The following is an 18,728-nucleotide window of genomic DNA, read 5'->3' on the forward strand; positions in this document are numbered from 1 at the left end:
TGTCTCTGTCTCTCTCGCTCTATCTGTCCATCTTGCGCGCTCTCTCTCTCTCTCTCTCTGTCTCTCTCTCTCTCTGTCTCTCTGTCTCTCTCTCTCTCTCTCTCTCTCTCTCTCTCTCTCTGTCTAGCTTTGTCTCTGTCTTTCTCTTTCTCCGTCTTTTTCCTTGCCCCTTCTATTTCTTCTGTTTTTTTTTTCTCTTTTTCTTTCTTTTGCTTTCCATTTGTCGTTTAACCTTTTTACTTTTTCTTTCTTGCTTTTTTTCTTTGTTTTTTCTGCTTTTGTGTCTCTGTCTCCCTGCACAGACAGACACATTCGTCTTTTTACTCCCCTCACATGTGTTCTGTCATGCACTCGTCTCTCTATGTAGTCTATTTTTAGGGAGCTGCAGTCCTCTGGGGGAAAAACTGCATATTACATATAGTTTCATCTCTTTGTGTGAGTGTTTAATGGGAACTAAGTGAGAGCAGATTACAGTGTCGTATATGGAGTCTGTGTGTTTACTGCACTTTCTGGGTGATTTTGAAATGAAGTCAGTCGGACTGCTTCTGCTGAACCGCTTCGAAAAGCACTCTGAGCACCAAAAAGGGGTTCTTCTGCTGTTCCAAGCTTGACATTGTACCAGTCGAAGAACGCTTTTTTGGTTCTATGTAGAAAAGATTGTGTCTAGAACCCTATGCAACACATTCCCCATAAATCTGAGGAACCTTTTACCATGCGAAGAACCATTAAGCATACAACTGGTCCATGGTTTTATATAGAACCAGTGCGTAATATGATGATATTTATTGTTGTGACCAATTACGCCACGGTATGTTTTTCTTTTTCTGAGCATATCGTGGATATAAGTACCTAAAGAACTCAGAACATTTCATAATTAATCCTGTTTAATGGATTTAATGCAGCGCCAGATGTGAAATACTGAGTAAAAATCTTTTCGTGCGTAATTTTATTTTTAAAATTGGTAATTCTGCTTCTTTTTTGACTGTTCCAACTCATCCGCTGTCAGAAGAAGTGAATATTGCGGCATATTGTGTTGTGATATAACTATATTGCCCACCTGTAATGATAACGATGCGCGGTTTCCTCCCCCTCAGAGTGAAGCAGTATATGTTTTGTCCCTGTGGCGGTGTAGGTTAACGCTTAACCAGTGTCAACACAGAGGCTGAAGGGTGTTGGAAAATGGAAAGGCAGCTCCATTCACACCGTTGAGCAGACAGATGTGTGGCAGATGGGCCCTTCCGTTAGACTCGCTCATTAATGGTGTGGCACATTGCTTTCTTGCAAGTACACCATTAAACACCTTTGTTCCCTATTAACATAAACCTGGTTGAAATATAACCAGCTAGTTGGCTCTCCTGGGCTGAATATCAAGACTAGGCTTCCAGCTGCTTGATCTTTAGCCTGTCCTTGTTGATTGGGCAGCTCGAGACATTTTTATTGTCTTCATTATGCACTGATTTGCATAATTAAAGCAACAGTACTCGCTCCGATGAACACCCTGCTCATTTCCCTACTCTGTGTAGGCTAATTCATTAACATACACAGCAGGTTCTTCAGACGTTCTTTCCTTAAAGGCAATGATTGCTGTATAGGGCAGTCGTGGGCTGGAGGTTAGGGATCCAGCCTCGTGACCGGAAGGTCGCCGGTTCGATCCCCAGAGCTGACAGCACATGACTGAGGTGTCCTTGAGCAACACACCTAACCCCCAACTGCTCCCCGGGCGCTGCGGATTGGGCTGCCCACCGCTCCGGGCAAGTGCTCACTGCCCCCTAGTGTGTGTGCTCACTAGTGTGTATGTGGTGTTTCACTTCATGGATGGGTTAAATGCGGAGGTGAAATTTCCCCATTGTGGGACTAATAAGGGTCTCTTAATTAATTAAAACTTAATAGAGCAATGATTTGAGCGTTCTCTGAAGTTCTCAGAGCTGTTTGTGTGTCCTCTGAGGTTTTGATCCGGGATGTTTTCTATTGTGCTGGTTGTTATATTTGTTAATAATATGCAATAGTTTGCAGACGTTTTAGGCACTAGTTGGAAAGTGAGAGTTTGTTTGGTCAGAAAATCACTGATGATGGAATACGAATAGCGTTAATGCTGTAAGTGGTGATTTGTGTGTATGTCAGTGTGTTTGTTTAACCCTTCTCTAACCGCTCCTCTTGGCAGCCCAGTATCATTTGTGGTCGTCATCCAGTGCCGGGTTTGGCTGATTAATACTGGGTTTAGTTGAATTAAGAGCGCTGTTGATGGCGTTGAACAAATCCGTGCAGTCACTGAGGCGTGGAGTCGAAATCTGGAGCCGGGCTCTGTTTTTTCAAACTAGCTCAAAAATTCTTGTTACTGTTATACGTTTAATTGTAATTATGTTTTATTAACATTGGGTTTTTTTTTCATAATGTATGTGGTTTATTTTCATAATGTATGTAGTCTGTTTATAGTCCTGTTTTGTCATCTGTGAGATTTGATCTCCACTTTTGCAGAATGATGCCTTCTGTAAGCTTGATGCAGAAAAGTTGCCCAGGGCTCTCACATTAGGATTATTTATACACTTTTCTGCAATCACTTTGTTTTCCTCATTTTTTATTATTATTATTACTATTTCTCCTATTATTAAAACACTGACTCCATCCAACGGCCGTCTAGTTCCTCAAAGATCTTTAATATGACTATATATCATTAAAAAGGGTTCCACCGTTGTTGCTGCTGCTCCTATGTAGATCCCTTCTTGTCCCATAACTGTGAAGTAGCCATAAATGTTAGAAAATCCTAACGAAGATTCTGCTGTGCCTCTATGGGCTGAAATATCTTGATGCGCCATAGCGGCCAATCATGTTATAGGCGGCTTACGTTCCATGCGAGGAAATTACATATTGGAGCAGAAGAGTTTCCATGACAACAGCAGAAGTGATAACTGTGGGTGAGCCATGTTAATGAAGGAAGAGTGGATACAGGCGGCTGGAATTAGGTCAGATAAAAAAGAATTCTTTTGTTGTCAGGACGGCCTTGTCGCATCCGGACGGCGTTGCGCAGTCAGTCGGTTTTTTGGCTCAACGTTTGAGCGTAAACCTCAGCTGTTCCAAAAGCTGGTTATATTTTAGCCCAGCTGTAGGATTTGACCTTCAAGTTGCGTCCTTTTCGAACCTTAGTCACACTTAAATATGTTTTCTAGATGATCTGTGTTCCCCTGGTCAAATCAATCAATGGATTTTTAAAGTAAAAATTTAAGAGATGCTCAGTCATGAACTTGTAGCCGGTTCAGATTTTCAGAAACACATTCGCACATCTCCAGTGTTTGTATTTGCCAGATTTGCAATGTAGACGACATTTATTGGCATTTTCAATTTTGCATCAGTTGCTTGTTTAAAGAAAACATGAATTAAATGTAGTGTTGTTGACAGACGCACGGTGAGTCATGTATAGTATACTACAACATTTTGCAGCAGCATTCAAATACAACACTGCAGTAAAGGTCTGGCAAAATAAAACCATGTTTTGAGCAAAAAATCTGTGAATTTCAAACTTTGAACACACTTTGGCACATTTTTAATAGACAATAACTGATTATTTGCAAAATTTAACATATTGGGACAGGAATGAAACCTGTGCAAATCTTATAGAATCTTTTAGATTATTGTATTTATTTTTTTTTCCTTGAAATATGTTAAACTCTGCAAATAAACACTATGCACTTTTGAGCTTGTTCTGTTTATATTGTTAATTCCCATGTGCAATATATTCAATAATGCATGTGCAATGAGGGTAAAATATCCTTGCAATGTAAATATTTTTATATTTCATATGTTTTAGTGTTGTTTTATTTCTATATATATATATATATATATTTAAACATAAATCAACACACACAGCCTGTAAGTAATTAACAAGGTACATTTTTTGTTGGTTAATTCTCTTCTTGTCGCTTCATTTGAGAGCCTTGCTATCCCTTTGCTGCTGTAGCACTGTGAAGTTCCCCATTGTGGGACTAATAAAGGATTATCTTATCTTAAATGCCATATTTAAGGTTGTTCTCTGTGGAGCAGGGGTGTCCAGACTTATCTGCAAATGGGTTTTCCAACACAGCAGGACATAAACTAAAGCTTATGTGACTAAAACCGGTTGACTAAAGAAGCGTCAGAGTCAGGTGAGCTCCTGCTTGTCTGAAATGGAAACCTGCAGCCATACCGGCCCTTTGCGGGTGAGACTGGACAACCCTGCCGTAGAGGACGTGTCGACTTATTTTGAGAACTTTCAGAATCAACAAAACGTGGGACTTAACCGGAGGTGTTCGGGTTCTTGCGTGAGGCTCCGTCTCGGCCCACAGGACACCTGCAGAAGATGTTTGTCTACTACGTTTACATGCACGCGATAGCTCACTGATTAAGCCCTTAAACCAAAAACAAGATGCTTATAAAAACCGTTCTAAGACTAGACCATTTTCAGTCGTGTTTAAATGTCTGACTCTACAACCGTAGTGACTCTGAACGCTCCCTTCATGATGCACCCGAGTTTATCCATGAGGTTTCCATCGTTTAAGACATCAGTGCTTTTTTTTTTTCTTCATCCATTTAATAATTATCAGTGTACGTTTCTGGATGATACAGAGGCCCAAACCTCTTCATGAGATTTTGTGTAGCAGTCTAAACCATTACATGTCTAAGTCCATCTCTAGAAGTCCAGGCAGTATCAGTTTGGACCAAGTGTTTGTCGCACTAAAATTTGATTGACTTGATTTGATTGGACTATGACGATAGAACCATGCAATGCTCATGATCACATCCTGGACCAACAGTCTTCTTTAGACTAATATCAAACCATTGGTGTGCATGTAATGTAGTTACTGTTTATGTTTGCTTGGGCCGGTTGCACCAGATGTACGAGTATGTATGTAGTTTGTAGTTATAACGTAAGTTCAGGTTTATGCAGTACTACATCAGAACAGGTTGCACAACACAAACTAGTTTCTAGCAGTTACTTCACGCCTCCCGTCAGCAAGTGTAAGTGTTGAACCAACACAAAACCAACAGAAACCTCATAGATAACCGAAAAGGAAGACCATAACATGATTGATTGAGGTCAATGATAACTAGCCTGAATCATTAAATACTTACAACTATATGTCTAACTAAACGTCTTGGGGCAGTCGTGGGCTGGAGGTTAGGGAACCAGCCTCGTGACCGGACGGTCGCCGGATCGATCCCCAGAGCCGACAGCACAACTGTGCTCACTGCCCCATAGTGTGTGTGTGTGTGTACTCACTAGAGTGTGTGTGGTGTTTCACTTCACGGATGGGTTAAATGCGGAGGTGAAATTTCCCCGTTGTGGGACTAATCAGGGTATCTTAATCTTAATTAATCTATAATCACAGCCCTTTTAACTTTCAGCAGACGTTCTCAGTTCCAGTGAGATTCTCAGTGAGAATCGGCAGCTGCTGAAGCGTCTGAGCAGATGCGGCTGTTGTGCCGATGTCAGCCAGAAGTCGCCAGAAATTTGTCAGAGTTGCCATCATGTAATTGAATCAGTGCACATCTACACAGTGCACAGCTTTCCACAATGCTGCATTTCAAACACACATGCTTGAATGAACCAGTCGTCAAAAGTGCATTTTAACAGTGGAAAAAAATACAACGCACCAGATTACGTTTAAACAGCGACATGAGGGGAAAATTGCCCAAATGAAAAGTGGAAGATCTGTTACGTTGCGGTGGAAAGCAATAGAACTGCCTTCATTACATTTCAAGGTGGTTTGTATTGAATTCTGACACAAATACAGCAACAGCATCAAGGCCATGTGAAACAAATCGGTGGCGTGAAAACAATAACAGGTCACTGTGTCAGTAAAATGTCTTCGAGACAAGTGGGCATAAAAAAAAATTATTGGAAATAAAAAGTTGCGAAAGAGTTCGTCATTCGCTTCGCCCTTTCCGGGTTGGGTGGAGGCTTTGGCGTCCCTTGCTTGATGGTCCTCTGGTTGGAGCAAGAATTACCAGGCAGACAATGGGTGGAAACATGTAAAATGGTTTCTAATGTTTATTGTTTCCAAAGCATCTTAGTTAGTGTGACACAACTTGCATATAGTTTGGCTCTTATCCAAGTGCCCTTTCCCTCCAACTTCCATACGCTTGCTCAGGGGTCGGCAACATGCAGCCGTTTTACAGCCCTGGTGCAGCTCCACACACAGCAAAATAAAGCTCTGCTGATCGTTCTAACACAGTTTTAACTATAGATGCTCATTAACCCCACTAATTCACCACCCTGTGCTCAAATTTCTTAATGTAGCCAAATTGGTGTGTGTGTGTGTGTGTGTGTGTGTGTGTGTGTGTTTTTTTTGTTTTTTTGGTTTTTTTTTTTTTGGAACCTCAATTTTTGATTCAGATGGTAACCGCACTCTTTCTTGGCCCTCTAGGATGTCCCACTACACAGACGAGCCTCGCTTCACCATCGAGCAGATTGACCTGCTCCAGAGGCTGCGCCGGACCGGCATGACCAAGCCGGAGATCGTACATGCGCTGGACACCCTGGAGCGGCTGGACCGTGAACACGGGGACAAGTTCGGCCGCCGCGTCTCTTCCGACTCCCCCTCCAACAACAATGGCTCCACTTCCACTTCCATGCCTGCCTCCAGCAACAGCGCCAGCAACGCTGCCACAGCAACCGCCTCTACCACCTCCATCGCCACTCAAACGCAGTTCTGTGGCGGCCTCTCACCGTCACCTAGCAACAGCTACGCCACATCCCCACCACGGCCAGTGCTGCCCTCGCCTGTCTCACTGGTCACCATGGTGCCAAACGGCCGGGACGCCCTGGCCACGACGCCTAACGGTAAGCTGTCGCCACCCCGCTACCCAGTGAATGCTGGCCCCGCTGTGAGGTCGTACGCCTTCGAGGGACCGGAGGAGGAGATGGACATTGACGATAAAGTGGAGGAGCTGATGAGGTCAGTGTCAGGGACTCTTCAAATTCATATTAAATTTATATTCTTGTTATTGCTCTTTTATTATTGCAGCAGTCATCTGGAGTCTAAAGCTTCATGGAAGAAAATGAATGATGTTCTCAAAAATTGTTCTAAAGCCGATGTCCTCTAAATTAGATCATTAAAAAGTTTGAATACTGTGGTGTTAAAGTTGCTTTGGCAGTTTCAGCTTCCAGTGGAAGTAGCTGCATTTATTGAATCTGTTTGTGTATGGACAGCAGCGGTAGCTTGCTTTGTTCACATACCGGGTACCTAACAACCTTGTAATTCAGAAAATCCAATGACATTTAGAGGAAAAATGTTGACGGGACAGAATTATTCTTCTTTGGAGCGAATTTTTTGCGTTGATTTTTGAAAACGGCATTTTAAAAGCATCTTCTAACCGGAGGCCCTAATATAGTCCTAGGCAGGTATGGAAGGCTTGAAAAGTGAAGGTATTCATTTCTTCACACACGGCGTACAAAAATGCTGCACTTTTGGAAGAGTGCTTTTGACTTTGATATATATAAAGGTTTTAAATGCCATAGAAAATATCATTAGCAGAGAAAACAAACAGTTACAACACTGAGGGCTTTAGACCCCGTCCTTTATGTCTTGCTGCAGTAGATCATTTGCATTGGAATGTGTGCATAATAGCAGAGATCTCATAAAACAGGCTCATCTCCACCCACGCAGCTCTAGAATAATGCAGTCAGCTCTGAGGCAACACGCTCACTCTCTCATCCTGCAACAATTCCTGCTGTCCTTAACACAATTTCAGGGCAGGGTTATTGATCTTGGTCTGTCCACCTCAGCAGCCTTGGCGGAAAACCTTTTTTATTTTTTTTTATGCGTTTCTATAGCGATGCATTAAGATTGTATTGGGGTGGTGATCAAAACAGTCATTGACATGTGGGAAATGACCATGGCCTGTATTTACACCACTCAGATGTTTGGGATGGCACCAGACCTACCGCACACTAACCATTTTCCAAAATTCCACAATTAACAATCATTCTGTATTATCACATTTGAATTGAGAATATTTGTCAAATTCAGTGGGGAAAATAGGCTTTGACCATCTTCTGATCCCCAGGTCACAGAGAATCGCTGCGGTTATGTATCTTATTTGTTTTCTTTGCACGTAGGCAAATAATTCAAACGTGGTCATTGTTCTCGTTAACTCGTTAACTCGTTAAACAAAACCTGCTGTTTTGATTTTACATAACAAGGAAAAACTTCCTGAACTTTAATGATAATAATAACTTTAATGAGAGTTTATTTCTAATAATTTTGTGTTGCTTCTGGTTGTTCATTCTTCACAAACTGTTTATACAGTGTTAGGGACCGGCAGCGCTTTGTTGTAATATATAAAAATTGAAATTGGAATAGTAATTAAAAAAAACATGAGGTTAACACAAAGGCACCGTTTGGGTTTATTTAATGCTTAATTCACTGCGTAGACACAGTGATAGAATAGAACAGATAGATGGATAGAATTGTCCGTCCGTCCGTCCGTCCGTCCGTGGATTTTTACCAAAGATACCTCTGAAAGGCGCTTTACTTTTCTGTTTGAACTACAATAGGAGCGCTTAATTCCGGGTTTCACATGAGCCCACGTGAAGCTCTTCTTTATGAAAAGCTAGACCAGTTAAGTTGCCGCGTAGACTCGCTTTTTGCCCAGGTCAGCATTCAGTGGTGAAAAGGCCCAGCATATAGATTCATAATGATCATGAACGATGCTGAGTTAGCACTTCAGTGCTGAGATGCTTTATGAGTGCAGCCCATATGGTGCCTTTAAAAACCAAGGGTTGTTCTGCACTTGGGGCGAGTGGTATATGATATCATAATTATCGTCATAAATTGCACCACATTAAGCATTTCTGAGCATATTGCAGGTATCGTCTTAATGAAGTACAGTGATTTACACGGTTTGCCCTATAGCTCAGGTCTTTATTGTTACACTGGAGCTACAAGGCTGATGAAAGTCTAGGTCACTCAGAGCCGTTATGTTCTGTATTATATTTGCCTCGTACCTCTGTTGAGCTTAAGAAGCCAATGCTGGTCATCCTGCATACCTTGACCGTTTGATTCTGTTTAGGCTAAAGGGAAAAGTTGAGTTTGGTTTGTTCTTGAACCATTCCTTTAAAGTTTCAGCCTCTTTTTTAAAGATTGAGAGTTTGACTCTTGAGAGTGCCCTGCTTTAAACAGATTTTTCCCCAAAGATGGCAAAATTAAATCATAAAAGGATTTAAACAGAGTGGTTAGGTGTAAAATGTTCTGTTCTGAAGATGGTTAGAGGCTTAAAATTGTTCACGTTAGTGGAGAACCACACGTCTGAAGAATTGAATGCCTCTAAAAGCGCCATCGTAAAGTTATTAAACTATTAATATATATATTTTAATTGCCTGATGCTTGAGACGTTGTTTTACAGCAAACTTTAGCCTGAAAGTTATACTTTTAAGCCCGTTCCTGGCAGCATGTTACCAGCGTTTATAGGTTTACAAGATTCGTGTAGTTTCACTGGTGGTTTTGGATAGTAAATAAAATGGCTATATTTGTGTTGTAGACATTGTGACCCCTGGTTTCTATCAACAACACTTCATCTTCTTCTTTCGGCTGCTCCCTTTAGGGGTCGCCACAGCGGATCATCTGCCTCCATCTTGCCCTATCCACTGCCTCCTCTACTTTCACACCAACCATCTCCATGTCCACCTTCACTACATCCATAAACCTTCTCTGAGGTCTACCTCTTCTCCTTCTACCCGGCAGCTCCATCTCCAACATTCTTTGCCCAATATATCCACTATTCCTCCTCAACACATGTCCAAACCATCTCAGCCTGGCCTCTCTGGCTTTATCTCCAAACTGCTCCACCTTCACTGTCCCTCTGATCTGCTCATTTCTAATCTTGTCCAGCCTTGTCACTCCCAACGAAAATCTCAGCATCTTCATCTCCGCCACCTCCAGCTCAGCCTCCTGTCTTTTAGACAGAGCCACAGTCTCCAAACCAAACATCATAGCAGGACGCACAACTGTCTTGTAAACCTTCCCTTTCAGTCTTGCTGCTATCCTTCTGTCCCTATTCTTTCAAATTAAACCACTCTGGATTGCTTTGTTTACATTGCAAACATGGAATTATGCAGATGTTGAAAGTGTCTGTTCCCGCTTATCAAACCTCAGAACAGCTAAATGTCATGAAACGTGTTTTGTAGTTTAAAAAGTATTGACCCCACATTAAGTGTATGGTTTTGTTTGTGTGTATTCAGGCGGGACAGCAGCATGGTGAAGGAGGAGATCAAGGCGTTCCTGGCTAACCGGCGCATCTCTCAGGCAGTGGTGGCACAGGTCACAGGTCAGTAGGAACATTTTAAAAAATTTAGAAGAGGATAAAAAAAAAAGTGCGTACAAGAGCAGCATCCAGCAAAGGTCTAGTCCTTTCCGAGCAAGGATGTGTCCAGGCTCACCACTTTGCAAATACATCAGAAATATTTACATTTTTTTTCTTTTTGCAAAACATACATCAGCAAACTGTCTTTCGCAGATAGAAGATACTGAGCTTTTGCAAGGTTTTTAGTGAGTCAGTTGCACATCTGTGAAAGCGCTATTAACAGTGAAAGGGACGTATATGATTAGTTTGTAGTTAATTGGGCATTTATCGTTTCTTACAAATTATATATCACTGCTGTCGGAAATAATTTTGTATCTCCAAAATAGTAACTTTACAGGAGAAGGAAAAAACCTACTTTACTTTCAATGTAAGTCAATGGAACCAGAATTTTTCCCGTGTCATTTTGGGTCATTTCTTTTAGGCCATTCATCATAAAATTTACAAACAGGGTAAAGAGTAACGGATACTTTCAAATTATGTCAAAAACTGAAAAATGCCAAAAATGGAGATACAAGTTTTTCTTCCAACAGCAACGATATATGTTATTACATAATATACGTTTTGTCAAATATACTATTAAATACATAGCCTGACGCATTGGTACGTTGTCTGTAACATATCTCAGTAATAATAACTCTTGTAGGGAGAAGTTAATGGTAATACACAGCCTTAGTTTAGTTTGTTTTGCAGCGCAGGCTGCATCTTAGCCATTAAAAATCAGGCTGTATCGGCGGCGCAGTTGAGGAGCGGAGAGTTTAGCACACAGAGAAAGCGCGGTTTATAGTGTGTTCTGGTTTTGTTGACATTCAGTAATAATTCAGCTTGTAATTACCTCAGACGGAGGCATCAGACTCATCTGGTCTCAACAAAAAAATTCCACCTTACCTCGAGAATGAGACGAGACACGAGTCCTAATGTGATGAGCTTTCATTTAGGACTCGAATACTCCAGTGCGTGTGTGTGCGCGCGTGCGCGCGCGTGTGTGTGTGCGTGCGTGTGTGCGTGCGTGTGTGCGTGCGTGTGTGCGTGCGTGTGTGCGTGCGCGTGTGTGTGCGTGTGTGCATATCTACAGCCAAACAATCAAACTACATAAAATCTGAGAGTATTTGATGCTTTGAATTGTTGCATTGAACTCACTTTAACATTGTACATACATACCGCCTTCTGCAATTTTCCAGGTCATGTTTAAATTTTAAACCTCTGTATCTGTAATCATACACTTTTGTTGTTTAACTGGTCTGTTCTCTCTCTCTCTCTCTCTCTCTCTCTCTCTCTCTCTCTCTCTCTCTCTCTCTCTCTCTCTCTCTCTCTCTCTCTCTCTCTCTTTCTTTCTCTTTCTTTCTTTTTCTGTCTGTCTCTCTCTCTCTCTCTCTCTCTCTCTCTCTCTCTCTCTCTCTCTCTCTCTCTCTCTCTCTCTCTCTCTCTCTCTTTTTCTTTCTCTCTCTTTTTCTTTCTCTTTCTTTTTCTTTCTCTTTCTCTTTCTTTCTCTTTCTTTTTCTTTCTCTTTCTCTTTCTTTCTCTTTCTTTCTCTTTCTTTCTCTCTCTTTCTTTCTCTTTCTTTCTCTTTCTTTCTCTCTTTTTCTGTCTTTCTCTGTCTTTCTCTCTTTCTTTCTCTCTTTCTTTCTCTCTGTCTTTCTCTCTCTTTCTCTCTTTCTTTCTCTCTCTCTCTTTCTCTCTCTCTTTCTGTCTTTCTTTCTTTTCTTTTCTTTTCTTTTTCTCTTTCTCTCTCAGGTATCAGTCAGAGCAGGATCTCTCACTGGCTCCTGCAGCAGGGTTCGGATCTGAGTGAGCAGAAGAAGAGAGCGTTCTACCGCTGGTACCAGCTGGAGAAGACCACACCAGGTTGCGTCCTCTCAACCAAAGCTGCTGGAGTAGTGCCAGACACACTGCAGCAACAACTTTGTTTCCATCGACCTCACGCACAAATTGCAAGCAACGGTGCCATGTTTCTCTGCCCTGTAGTTGTATGAACAGTTTCCATTTCGAAAGGCTGTAGTCTTCTCTAGACTTTACCTCTGTGGGAGCTGAGAAGTGGCAGCAAGTGGCTCCCGTCTCTTCCTCAGTGCAGCTCTACCTCTTCACCGTGCTGTCTGCCTTTTGTTTATGCGTTTTTTTTCCCAAAAAACTTTAACTATTGATACTTTTTTTTCTATTGATATCAGGTATCAATAGACACTTCTCTGCAGAAGTTGAATGGGGAAAAAAGTTTTGTCTACAGAAGTACGGACTATTTGTTTCGACAGACTTGTAAAGGTGTTAAACAAAATAAAACAATAAAATATTCCCATTTAAATGGTCAGTGCTTGCAGATGGTGTGTTTCAGAAATGTGAATAGAATGTTTAATAGCTGTTTCTTGTGACCCTGAGGTTTTAAGAGAATCCATAAAAGCATTTTTGGAAGATTAACATTATGTTCATGGAGCTTTTTTTGTTTTCAGTTTTTCATAATTTTGTTGTTGTAATAATCATTAGTAAGGAAGTGTATCATAAGGTTTGCACATGTGTAATGTGTAATGTGTGTAGTAGTAAGTTTATTGTGCGTCTCTGCTTTCAGGTGCTACTCTTAACATGCGCCCCGCTCCTATGGCCCTGGAAGAGATTGAGTGGCGGCAGACTCCGCCTCCTATAAGCACCGCCCCCGGCAGTTTCCGGCTGCGCAGAGGCAGCCGCTTCACCTGGAGGAAGGAGTGTCTCGCCGTGATGGAGAGGTGAGGAGGAGGAGGAGGAGGCCCGTGTGGATTTGAGAGAGACAAATGGACGCCTGAGGCGGAAAGAATTAGTTATTAATTAGTGATTAAGGTTATTAGTGAGGTCTCAAGGTGCAGTCATGATTTAGCTGTTATCAGAAGGCTCGCAGGCTTTCGTGGCTGCCTGGTACTAAGTTTAACACAGCACCCCCACGTTTACTGGAAATTATCCAAATATAAAAGGTGATTGGAAAGGGTAGGACTGAAGACATGCTTCTACTAATCTCTTCATCACAGCTACTTCAATGACAACCAGTATCCTGATGAAGCCAAAAGAGAAGAGATCGCCAATGCCTGCAACGCTGTCATACAAAAACCAGGTATCCACTATGCATTTAACTATGCATTTGCGTATGTGCTGGGCAGGTAAAAATGCATGGATGCATGGGGATGCATCAGTTTGAAGGTGTCTACATCAGTTCTGGGTTGGTATAATCGATTGTAACCAATTATAATAAGGGCATGTTTGAATTGAGATCGAAACGATAATAATTGGATGAAATCTAATTTCATGATGCACTGAATTGTTTCCAAATAATGTCATTTGAACTGAATCAAATTGACACGATTTACCTGCATCTCCTTGTCTGTATTTCTTGTGGACGCGCTGTGGACGATTCATGTCGTATACTCTGGCATCTTATTCTCGACTAGCTAGACATTAAGCCGCCTTAACTTCTGCTGACAGGATGTTTTGGTGTTTGCAGGGAAAAAGCTGTCAGACTTGGAGAGGGTCACATCCTTGAAGGTGTACAACTGGTTTGCTAACCGTCGCAAAGAGATCAAGCGGAGGGCCAATATTGGTAAAGTGTTTAATGTATTTCTCATGCAATACAGTTACAGATGGAATGTCTTAACACATCATATATAATGTCCCCCTCATCACAAATGGAAAGGATCAGCAAAGACATGATTGGTGTCTGAAGTTTCTTTATTTCTTCAGTTTTTGTACCTGTTGTAAACGCACACTGAGACGTACCTGAATATGTCATTGGTACCCAAAAGAGGTTCTACGGTGGTTACACTGTCAAGCTTGTAACAATAGAAAAACCCTTTTTTGGTGCTTTGTAGAACCATTTTCAAAAATATATGCAGCACATTCTCCATCAATCTGAAGAACCCTTTCAAGGTGCAAAGAACTTTTTAATCATGCAAAGCGTTCATTGAGTGTTCATGGTTCTACATAGACCTGTTTTCTTTACTAAAGAACCTTTGAAGAACCAAGAGAGTAGGCTTGAGCTGATTGACCTTAGCATCGCCAGTCTTCATCTGCCTCTATTGTCAGTCGAGTCGGGCGATTTAAATGTCCCCAAACGTGCCGTCCGCTGCTTTAAGATGCACAAATGGAATTGTTTTTGGGATAATTTGGTTGGTGGTTGGTTAGTGTAGTGGGTAACATCTCTGCCTTCTACGCTGTAGACTGGGGTTCCTTGGCAAACACCCTACACTATACCAATAAGGGTTCTTGGGCAAGACTCCTAACACCGCCTTCGCCTACCTGTGTAAAAATAATCAAATTATAAGTCGCTGTGGATAAGAGCGTCTGCCAAATGTCTTAAATGTAAATAATTAATCTGTTTCCTTTTAACAAATTTTCTTTTAATGTGTACCTTTAGTCCTTGTCCTACATTCTGTAGCAGCACTCGTCATGCACATTATATTTACGGCATTTGGCTGACGCTCTTATCCAGAGCGACTTACAATTGGAGAATTTTACACAGGGAGGCCAAGGCGGTGTTGGGAGTCTTGCCCAAGGACTCTTATTGGTATAGTGCAGGGTGTTTACCCAGGTGGGGATTGAACCCCAGTCTACAGTGTGGAAGGCAGAGGTGTTAACCACTACACTAACCAACCACGACTATAGTGATAGTCGTGCAGCAGCCGTCCACGAACACAGCGGCTTCCCAAACAGAACATGGACGGGGGCTTAAAAGATTTTTATGCAGTGATTATATATTAAATACAACAAAGCTAATGCATAGCTACAGTAACTGTAGTGATTTGTGCTCTACAAACATGCAGTTTATTAGCTTATTACTTAATTTAACCAAACCTACCAAACCATATCAAAACTACCGATCTGTCACTGAAATGAAGTTAGATGAGAGGTTTCTGACCAGAAAGCCCGTTTGAACAGGTACAGCAGGTAATGGGTAAAGCGACGGGTTGTTGGAGAAAAGGTGCCTTGGGTGACAATTAAGAGGCCAATTGATAGTCCAGATGACGAGCGTCGCTCGGACACAGTGATTATCTAAACGCGGCTAAATTTATGTGCAAGGTTATTCTTATGTGTTGGCTACATTAGCCTTGTAGCTCCAGCGCAAAATTAAAGACGAAAACATCACACGCTGAACATGTCTCGGCTGATCGACTACATTTTGGGTGGTGTATACATTTTGTCACGTGGAAGTCAAAGCCGTTAGCAATGAGATCAAAGAGTGTTTGATAGAATTACATCTACCATCTGTTTAGTCTATACAGAGGAGATCCTATTAAATGTGCCAAACTTTGAAGGAAAGAGAAGAGACCAAAATGCGCCCCTGGGTGAATGATGACTTTTCAAAACTATACATTCAAAACGTTGCTCTCAATTTTTTTTTTTAGAGTAGCCGTCTATTTGGCAGTCCACTGTAAAAGGTCTGGTTTGAGTTTGGCAGCTTGAACAGTGTTAGAAAACATTTACCAACTGTAAAGCTGACTGAGCTACAACAGGGTTAATGGAGTAGTGGATGATTGCATTTTTGGTCGCTTGTGACAGTCTGTAGTGGGTTTTTAAGTAGCTTCAGATGTGTCACGGCAGGGTCTTTTTTCCAAGAAGCCACAATCCTGGAGAGCCATGGGATAGACGTGCAGAGTCCTGGAGGACACTCCAACAGCGACGACATTGACGCGACTGACTACACTGAGCAGGTGAGGGATTAACTGATATCTGGGATTAAGATTCTTCTTGACTGCTTTTTTTTTTTTTTAGCTTGTATTGTGAAGCAGCGTTTGGTAAAGTGTGTGTTAAATTCTCTCTCTGGCCTCCACAGGGATGTGATTTGCCCTACTTTGAGAAGAGATCCATGACCCGACCGTTTGGTTTCTACAGGCATGAGCCTGAACCTACATCGCCCACACAGGTAAAGACTGAAATTTTGAAATGGAACTTTTAAACTATTGCTATAAACTCACTGGCCGCTCTGTCAAAAACCCAGCTCTTGTAGCTCCACCTTGCTAGTGTGGAGACAGTTAGAGACAGTAGCTCATCAGTTGGTGCAGTTTGTGTTAGTCATCTTCTAGTTCAGGGGTCACAGCCCTTTCACTGCCCTGTTGGGGCTCCACAGCAGAATCAGATTTTCAGGTGAAAGTAAAACGATCCTTTGCAGTAAAATCATTGACTGTTGCTATGTTATTGTAGCAGGTTGTTAAAGTGTCTCAGGCCTCTTACTATGATATCCCAGGAGTTGCTACGGTGCAGCTTGACCGTTACTTTATCCTAGGTAGATGTTAAGGTGTTGCTAGTTTGTTGCTTTTATCCTAATTGGTTGGTAAGGTGTTGCAAAGTTGTTGCTGTGGTATCCCAGATGATTGCTAAGGTGTTGCTAGATTGTTGATGTGGTATCCTGGGAGGTTGCTAAGGTGTTCCTAGATTGTTGCTTTTATCCTAATTGGTTGGTAAGGTGTTGCAAGGTTGTTGCTGTGGTATCCCAGGTGATTGCTAAGGTGTTGCTAGATTGTTGATGTGGTATCCTGGGAGGTTGCTAAGGTGTTCCTAGATTGTTGCTTTTATCCTAATTGGTTGGTAAGGTGTTGCAAGGTTATTGCTGTGGTATCCCAGATGATTGCTAAGGTGTTGCTAGATTGTTGATGTGGTATCCTGGGAGGTTGCTAAGGTGTTTGTAGATTGTTGCTATGGTATCCCAAGTGTTTGCTAAGGTGTTGCTAATTCAAACCTGTTGTATCCCAGGTGGTTAGTCAGGTGTTGCTAGGCCATTCTTATGGTATCCCAGGTGGTTGCTAATATGTGATGTGTCTTTTGTGGGGGGTGGGTGAGCACACAACTTAAACCAGGCCAGTTGTGCTCTCTTTGCCATGAAACATGCAGTTAATAACAGCAGTTATTACACTAACAATAAAAACTCTTCACATTTGATGTTGACCTTTGCTCTGAAAATCCAGAAAGAAGAGGCAAAGTAGAGCTGGTGCAGTTTGGATGCGAGGGTTTTCTGCTGTCCAAGCCTGCTCCGGACAGCAGATGAAGGACCCAGTTCCGACTCTTCTGTTTTCCTTCTCTTTCCCAGGATGACGGCACCAACCATGCAGACCATCAGGACCCCATCTCCCTCGCAGTGGAGATGGCAGCTGTTAACCACAGCATCCTGGCTTTGTCCCGCCCGGGGGCCGTGCCCAGCGACATCAAGACAGAGGCATTGGACGATGACTGAGGCGGCCTGCTGGACGAGCGAGGGTGTGAGAGTGTGTTGTGTTGTGTATGAGTGTGTTGGATATGTGCTATTTCATTAATAGGGTGGAGGTCTACTATCGCAATGACCAAAACAATGATGCTCTTGTCTGTAGTTGTTAGAAGCGGTCACTCTTAACTCTCCACCCCCTGTTGTATGTTAAAACTGGCCCAGGCATGTTTCTGCTGTTCTGCACCAGGCTTGCATTGGTGGGGGGGGGGAGGGGACAAGAAAAAAAAAAAAAGTTGGTTTCTAGCTTCTTTGGCGCTTGAACCCTTGAAAAAAAACCACACAACTAACAAAACGAAAACACCACAAAGTTCTCCTTTTTCTGGGATCTTCCACAGTGTGGGGCCACTGGTCCTTCCTTTATACCCTACCCTCCTTCCTAAACCCTCAGGCCACCAGTCCTGACCCCAGACTTTACCTCATTCCGCTCCGGGAGTGTATAAATCTGTGCTAATCGTGTTTTCCTGTTCATCTGTGTGCTTCCTGGAAGTGCTGTCGCTGTGCTTCGGGCGTCTCTTGCCCTTCCTGAGTCACTGGGGCAGGAGAGGTTAACGTTCGACGTGTGTGTGTGTGTGTGTGTGTGTGTGTGTGTGGGTGAAGAGCAACTGTGCACAGTTCATTTGTGTACCGGACTGACCGCTCTATGTAGTCGATTTAAAAACATTCATTCCCTTTCAGAAACGTTTCAGAGGAACACTTCAGCATTTTTTAAACCTGATCTTCATCTGCTGTTACTGTAGCATACAGTCAGTTAGCACAGACAAAAGCACAGAAAAACAGTCGTCTCGAAAATCATAACAGAAGCCAACAGGCGGTTCAAGCAGAACATAGAGATGCATAATGATATTGGAAACATATCGGACTAGTTGCTTACATTCAAAAGTAGCAACATCGTACAGCTGTTTTGATTGAACTTATACCTCAAACCAATATTGGGTGATGTGTTGATTGTACACTGGAAGATCAGAACGTTTAGGTGGTGCGGGGTTAAAATGCTTAAATGACTGCATGTTGCGTTTCTCAGCACTCCAGGTGGACTTTTACATTTAATAAATGTTGATGTATCGGTATCAGCAAAAATATCTGACCTCAGCATCTGCCTATCCTATCAGCCTATATGAGTGCACCCCTGAACTGTTCACACCCTTTGTGCTCTTCAGTGTGTGTAGGTTCTGTACTTGCCTAAGAGCGA

At 42.3% G+C, this 18,728-nt stretch overlaps 1 protein-coding gene across 4 annotated transcripts in view; it reads left to right on the plus strand.

The window, feature by feature from the left end:
• Positions 1 to 17,831, plus strand: part of hmbox1b (homeobox containing 1 b) — a 27,926-nt gene extending 10,095 nt beyond the window's left edge. For 2 of the 4 annotated variants that reach the window (XM_017695693.2, XM_017695694.2), the window contains exons 2-10: positions 6,399 to 6,929; positions 10,214 to 10,299; positions 12,067 to 12,177; positions 12,890 to 13,043; positions 13,320 to 13,402; positions 13,790 to 13,885; positions 15,883 to 15,992; positions 16,115 to 16,204; positions 17,366 to 17,831. In XM_017695693.2, coding sequence (XP_017551182.1) covers positions 6,400 to 6,929; positions 10,214 to 10,299; positions 12,067 to 12,177; positions 12,890 to 13,043; positions 13,320 to 13,402; positions 13,790 to 13,885; positions 15,883 to 15,992; positions 16,115 to 16,204; positions 17,366 to 17,509 — 1,404 coding nt within the window. In that variant the 5' untranslated portion in view covers position 6,399 and the 3' untranslated portion in view covers positions 17,510 to 17,831. The remainder of the gene's footprint in view (positions 1 to 6,398; positions 6,930 to 10,213; positions 10,300 to 12,066; positions 12,178 to 12,889; positions 13,044 to 13,319; positions 13,403 to 13,789; positions 13,886 to 15,882; positions 15,993 to 16,114; positions 16,205 to 17,365) is intronic. The other 2 variants (XM_017695695.2, XM_017695696.2) reach the window with 2 other exon arrangements.
• The last annotated feature ends 897 nt before the right edge of the window (positions 17,832 to 18,728 follow it).

Source organism: Pygocentrus nattereri, chromosome 4 (genome assembly GCF_015220715.1).
Source record: "Pygocentrus nattereri isolate fPygNat1 chromosome 4, fPygNat1.pri, whole genome shotgun sequence".
Lineage (NCBI taxonomy): Eukaryota > Metazoa > Chordata > Actinopteri > Characiformes > Serrasalmidae > Pygocentrus > Pygocentrus nattereri.